Raw genomic sequence first — 6,945 nt, 5'->3', positions numbered from 1 at the left:
CTGCAAGGAGATCCAACCAGTCTGTCCTTAAGGAGATCAGTCCTGGGTGTTCATTGGAAGGACTGATGCTAAAGCTGAAACTCCAATACTTTGGCCACATCGTGAGAAGAGTTGACTCATTGGAAAAGACTCTGATGCTGGGAGGGATTGGGGGCAGGAGAAGAAGGGAATGACAGAAGATAAGATGGCTGGATGACATCACCGGCTCGATGGACATGAGTTTGGGTAAACTCCGGGATTTGGTGATGGACAGAGAGGCCCAGCGTGCTGCAATTCATGGGGTCACAAAGAGTCGAACACAACTGAGTGATTGAACTGTACTGAAGAAGCATTATACAAATTTTTCCTTTAAGAAGACAGTAAGTGGAAGAGTAGGTTAAAATGATGCCTTCCTGTTCTACTTAAACTTTCTGCCACATGTTGGGGGTGGAGTGCATAGTATTTAAGTTCATTGTAATGTGAAAAACTTGGTAAGACTTCAAAATTAATTCATAAAAGTCAACTGTAGTAACGTAGGTGAACCTAGAACCTGTTATACAGAGTGAAGTAAGTCAGAAAGAGAAAAGTGAATATTAATGCATATATATGGAATCTAGAAAAATAGAACTGATGAACCTATTCACAGAGAATAAATGGAGACACAGATGCAGAGAACAATTTCAGAGACACAAAGTGGGAGGGAGAAGGTAGGACAAATTGAGAAAGTAGCATTGGCATGTATATGCTGTCATGTGTAAAATAGATAACTAGCAAGAAGCTGCTATACAAAACAGGGAGGCTAGCCTGGTGCTTTGTGATGACCTAGAGAGGTGGAATGGGGGAGTGGAAGGTGGAGATTCAGGAAGATGGGGATACACACACACACACACATACACACACACACACAATTATGGCTGATTCACCTTGATGTATAGCAGAGACCACCACAGCATTATAAAGTAAGTATCCTCCAAAAATAATAAGTAAATTCAGTTAAAAATGTGGAGGGGAGTACAAAAATATGGTGTGACATATACAAAAACTTACCTTCTCAATCTGGTAATAAGGTCTATAAGTGACTTTTCCCAAGCATTCATTTTTATTGATTTGATGCCACTTATAAATTCACTCATGGTCCTGATCCTGTCGTCTGTGAGAGCTGAAGTCTTACTCCTAAGGGGACAGACATGAGAAATGAGACATAGTGATCACATACTAATCTTCTGTAGCAGCATCAGCAGGGGCACAGGGAGGGACCAGAGATCAAATGATTCTCTACAGCTCTTCTGTGCTGACATCACAGGAAGGTACTACTCAAAGTACAAATGGAGAAAAAGACTTTTAGGAAGTCGACAACTCAGCCTAATTCAAAGACTAACTCAGAGAACTTGCAGTAACAGCCAAGGAAGACCTGAAGTGAGTCAGATACAAACCATCTGCCCAAGAAGACGGAGGTTGAACAGGAAAGGCAGAAAGGAATCTAACAGGACAACAGTATCTGTGATGTAATAAAATAGGAGTAAAATTCTGGGGAACAGAAAAGATGAGGCTGCTAATAACATCAGGAAAGGAGAACAAGAAAAACTTCAGAGACCTTGTAGCACTGGAACAGGGCCTCAAAGGATAAGGAACATCTATCCACAGCAAATAGAGGAAAGGGAATTTCAAGTAAAGAAAAATACCTCACATAAAGGTACACACAGACACAAAAGAACTCACCTAGCTTCAAACAACACGCCTTCACCACCTGACAATCTGGACAATGACCCACTTCCAATCCTCTGGAACCTGCCTCAGCTCTCACTCATCACCATTAGGCCCTTCATCACCAGTTACTTTTCTATCACATATGCTGCTGAGACTGTGGGACTTTATGAAAGTGAAAGTGAAGTCGCTCAGTCATGTCCAACTCTTTTCCACCCCATGGACTGTAGCCTATCACACTCCTCTGTCCATGGGATTTTTGAGGCAAAACTACTGGAGTCGGTTGCCATTTCCTTCTCCAGAGGATCTTCCTGACCCAGGGATCGAACCTGGGTCTCTCGCCTTGTAGGCAAATGCTTTACCATCTAAGCCACCAGAGAAGTCCTAATAAAGACATAATTTGGCAAAATTCAGCATCCATTTAAGATAAAAACCCTCCAGAAAGCAGGAATAGAAGGAACATACCTCAACATAATAAAAACTATATATGACAAACCCTCAGCAAACATTATCCTCAATGGTGAAAAATTGAAAGCATTTCCCCTGAAGTCAGGAGCAAGACAAGGGTGCCCACTTTCACCACTACTATTCAACATAGTTTTGGAAGTTTTAGCCACAGCAATCAGAGCAGAAAAACAAATAAAAGGAATTCAGACTGGAAAAGAAGAAGTAAAACTCTCACTGTTTGCAGATGACATGATCCTCTACAGAGAAAACCCTAAAGACTCCACAGAAAATTACTAGAGCTAATCGATGAATATAGTAAAGTTGAAGGATATAAAATTAACACACAGAAATCCCTTGCATTCCTATATACTAACAATGAGAAAACAGACAAATTAAGGAAACAATTCCATTCACCATTGCAACGAAAATAATAAAATACTTAGGAATATATCTACCTAAAGAAACAAAAGACCTATATATAGAAAACTATAAAACACTGGTGAAGGAAATCAAAGAGGACACTAATACATGGAGAAATATACTGTGTTCATGGATCAGAAAAATCAATATATTGAAACTGAGTATACTACCCAAAACAACCTAGATTCAATGCAATCCCTATCAAGCTACCAGTGGTATTTTTCAGAGAACTAGAACAAATAATTTCACAATTTGTATGGAAATACAAAAAGCCTCGAATAGGCAAAGCAATCTTGAGAAAGAATAGAACAGGAGGAATCAACCTGCCTGACTTCAGGCTCTACTACAAAGCCACAGTCATCAAGACAGTATGGTACTGGCACAAAGACAGAAATATAGATCAATGGAACAAAATAGAAAGCCCAGAGATAAATCCACGCACCTATGGACACCTTATCTTTGACAAAGGAGGCAAGAATATACAATGTAGAAAAGACAATCTCTTTAACAAGTGGTGCTTGGAAAACTGGTCAACTACTTGTAAAAGAATGAAACTAGAACACTTTCTAACACCATACACAAAAATAAACTCAAAATGGAAGAAAGATCTAAATGTAAGACCAGAAACTATTAAACTCCTAGAGGAAAACATAGGCAGATTCATGTTGATATATGGCAAAACCAATACAATATTGTAAAGTTTAAAAAAAGTAATAATAAAAAAAAACCACTCTCTGACATAAACCACAGCAGGATCCTCTATGACCCACCTCCCAGAATATTGGAAATAAAAGCAAAAATAAACAAATGGAAACTAATTAAACTTAAAAGCTTCTGCACAACAAAGGAAACTATAAGCAAGGTGAAAAGACAGCCTTCAGAATGGGAGAAAATAATAGCAAATGAAGCAATTAAAGAATTAATCTCAAAAATATACAAGTAACTCCTGCAGCTCAATTCCAGAAAAATAGAAGACCCAATCAAAAAGTGGGCCAAAGAACTAAACAGACATTTCTCCAAAGAAGACATACAGATGGCTAACACATGAAAAGATGCTCAACATCACTCATTATCAGAGAAATGTAAATCAAAACCACAATGAGGTAGGATTTCATGCCAGTCAGAATGGCTGCTCTCCAAAAGTCTACAAGCAATAAATGCTGGAGAGGGTGTGGAGAAAAGGGAACCCTCTTACACTGTTGGTGGGAATGCAAACTAGTACAGCCACTATGGAGAACAGTGTGGAGATTCCTTAGAAAGCTTCAAATAGAACTGGCATATGACCCAGCAATCCCACTGCTGGACATACACACTGAGGAAACCAGAATTGAAAGAGACATGTGTACCCCAATGTTCATCACAGCACTGTTTATAATAGCCAGGACATGGAACCAACCTAGATGTTCATCAGCAGATGAATGGATAAGAAAGCTGTGTACACAGATACACAATTGAATATTACTCAGCCATTAAAAAGAATACACTTGAATCAGTTCTAATGAGGTGGATGAAACTGGAGCCCATTATACAGAGTGAAGTAAGCCAGAAAGAAAAACACCAATACAGTATATTAACGTATATATATGGAATTTAGAAAGAACGTAATGATAACCCTGTATGTGAGACAGCAAGAGAGACACAGATGTGTATAACAGTCTTTTGGATTCTGTGGGAGAGGGCAAGGGTGGGATGATATGGGAGAATGGCATTGAAACATGTAAATTATCATGTGTGAAACAAATCGCCAGTCCAGGTTCAATGCATGATACAGGGTACTCGGGGCTGGTGCACTGGGATGACCCTGAAGGACGGGATGGGGAGGGAGGTGGGAGAGGGGTTCAAAGGAACATATGTACACTCATGGTGGATTCAAGTCAATGTATGGAAAAACCAATACAATATTGTAAAGTAAAATAAATATATTAATTAAAGAAAAATAAAGACATAATTAATCAAGACCAGCGACAGTCCTAAGATGACAGAGGAAAAGGATTCGGAGACCACTTTCCACCCACAAATTCATCAAAAGATCATTTGCATGCCGAGCAACTTCCACAAAACAACTTCTAAACGCTGGCGGAGGAAACCAGGCACCCAGAAAGGTAGACTATTCTCTTTGAAAAGAGGGAGGACGAAATATAAAAGCCAAAAAGAGAGACAAAAAGAGTTAGGGACAAAGACCTGTCCTGGGGAGGGAGTTGTGCAGGAGGAGAAGTTTCCACACAGTAGGAAATCCTTTCACAGGCAGGTCTGTGGGGTGTTTTGGAATCTCAGAGGGCAACATAACCAGAAGGAAACACACACACACACACACACACACACACACAATATGCACCTAACCACAGCTGCCTGTGGAGAAGTAGCCCAGACACTCGCATCCACTACCAACCAGTGTGGACTGGACAGGGAGGCACAGGCTGCATAATCAGTGCTTAGGATAAGGACTGGGCCTCAGTGCCCTGAGGACAATCTGAGGGAGTTAACATGAGATAGAAACCCAAACTGTGGGATTGCCAGAGAGAACAAAAAAGAGAGAACTTTCCCGCAAAAGGCTCTAACGCACAGCCTGGCCTGCACACAGAACAAAGGATTGAGCTAACACCAAAGAAGAGCTAGCCACCCCCCAGCCCTCCCCCACTCCCCAGAGGCAGAGAGGCAGGTGTGCAGCCAGAGCTGCAGGGTAAGGGGCTGCTGCAATGTCCGTCCCAGGGACGGCATCCTCCACCAAACTGCGAGCAGGCTCCCAGTTGCTAACCACGTTCTCCTGGTATCCTGGATGGTTGACATCTGCCAGAGTGTCACAGCCTGAGATCAGCTCTCCAGAGGAGACACACCCTCCCACATGGCACACCTGAGATGGTGCTCCTGCGGCGCACCGGGCACCAACCGGCCAGAACCAGGGAGGTGATTAAGACACACAGACCACCTGGGACAGTGCACTCGCCAAGCACCTGGTCACCTGAGCTGCTTGGAACCTGGGAAGGGCACAAAATGCACACCCAACCGACTCTGTGCCCTTGTGGAGCACCCAAGAACCTGAGCAGCTTAGACCTGGGAAGTTCCCGAAAAGGAAGACCCACTTTGGACAGTAACCCTGCAGAGCACCCTGGAGCGCTGAGCAGTGTAGACCCAGGAAGCACATGTCACCTTGAGCTTTGGCAAACCCAGTGTGGTCCTACACTGTGAACATTCCCCCACACATGCCAGAGAAATCTGTTTGCATTGTCCCTCCCCTCCCCACAAACAACTGAACAAGTGAGCCTAAATAAGTGAACCACCTTTGCCCCCTTGTGTCAGGATGGAAATTAGACACTGAAGAGACTTGCAAACAGAGAAGCCAAAATTAGCAAAGAGGGAACCGCTCTGGAAGTGACAGATTGCAACAGATTAAAACCATGTAGTTAAAATTGACTAAGCATTGGAGGGAGCTGATAGACCTTGAGAAGAAGTACAAGCTGGAACAAGGAACTAATCTGAAACTGAACTGACCCCACACTGCCCACAACAGCTTCAGAGAAATTCTAGATATATTTTTTACTATTATCACTTTTTATTTTTTTAATTAAGTTCCTTATTTACTCTCTTTTTCATTTTATAACCTATTATCTTGCAAAAAAGACCCCATTTTTAAAGCAACTTCACATATACATTTTTCATAATTTTGTGATTGATTTTGTTATAATTTTAATATTGTATTCTGAGCATCTAACCTCCACTCTAGATTTTTAATCTTTCTTTTTTTGGTATTTGTTTTCAATTTTGTACCTTTAGGAATATAATCTTCAGTACCCATTTTCACTTAGGTGTGTGAAAATTGCTGGCTGGCTTTATTGCTGTCTCCCTTTTTTCTCCCCCAGATCACCTATATCTCCTCCCTCCCCTTTCTCTTCTCTACTTTAACTCTGTGAATGCCTCTGGGTGTTCTGAGCTGTGGAGAACTACTTAGGGAAATTGATTACTGGCTAGTTTGCTCCTCTCCCTTTTTGAGTCCCCTGGTCACCTCTATCTCCCTTCTCCCTCTTCTCCATGTAAGTCTGTGAACCTCTCTGGGTGTCCCCTCACTGTGGAGAATTGTTTTCACCACTAACCTAGATGTTTTATCATCTGTGTTATATGGATGGAGAAGTCTTGAGGCTACTGTAAGAACAAGACTGAAAGCCAGAGGGAGAAGGTTTAACTTCAAAACTTGAGAACATCAGGGAACTCCTGATCCATGGAATATTAATAGACAAGAGCTCACCCAAAAGGATACATTCCTACACTTAAACCAGCTCCACCCAAGAGTTAACAAGTTCCAGAGCAAGCTATACCATGCTAATTCTCCAGTAAAGCAGGAACACAGCCCTGAGCATTAAAAGACAGGCTGCTCAAAGCCATGCCAAACCCATAGATACC

General features: G+C 41.7%; 1 protein-coding gene across 1 annotated transcript in view; it reads left to right on the top strand.

Moving 5' to 3' along the window:
• The window catches only part of LOC109567086 (ATP-binding cassette sub-family C member 4-like), a 149,472-nt gene extending 143,014 nt beyond the window's left edge, over nucleotides 1-6,458 (top strand). Inside the window, exon 21 of the mRNA XM_070799972.1 lies at nucleotides 6,408-6,458. Coding sequence (XP_070656073.1) covers nucleotides 6,408-6,458 — 51 coding nt within the window. The remainder of the gene's footprint in view (nucleotides 1-6,407) is intronic.
• Nucleotides 6,459-6,945: the final 487 nt, after the last annotated feature.

The sequence above is a fragment of the Bos indicus genome, chromosome 12 (assembly GCF_029378745.1).
Source record: "Bos indicus isolate NIAB-ARS_2022 breed Sahiwal x Tharparkar chromosome 12, NIAB-ARS_B.indTharparkar_mat_pri_1.0, whole genome shotgun sequence".
Taxonomy (NCBI): Eukaryota; Metazoa; Chordata; class Mammalia; order Artiodactyla; family Bovidae; genus Bos; species Bos indicus.
Note: the sequence above shows the minus strand (reverse complement) of the source record. Positions and strands in the feature narration are given on the sequence as shown.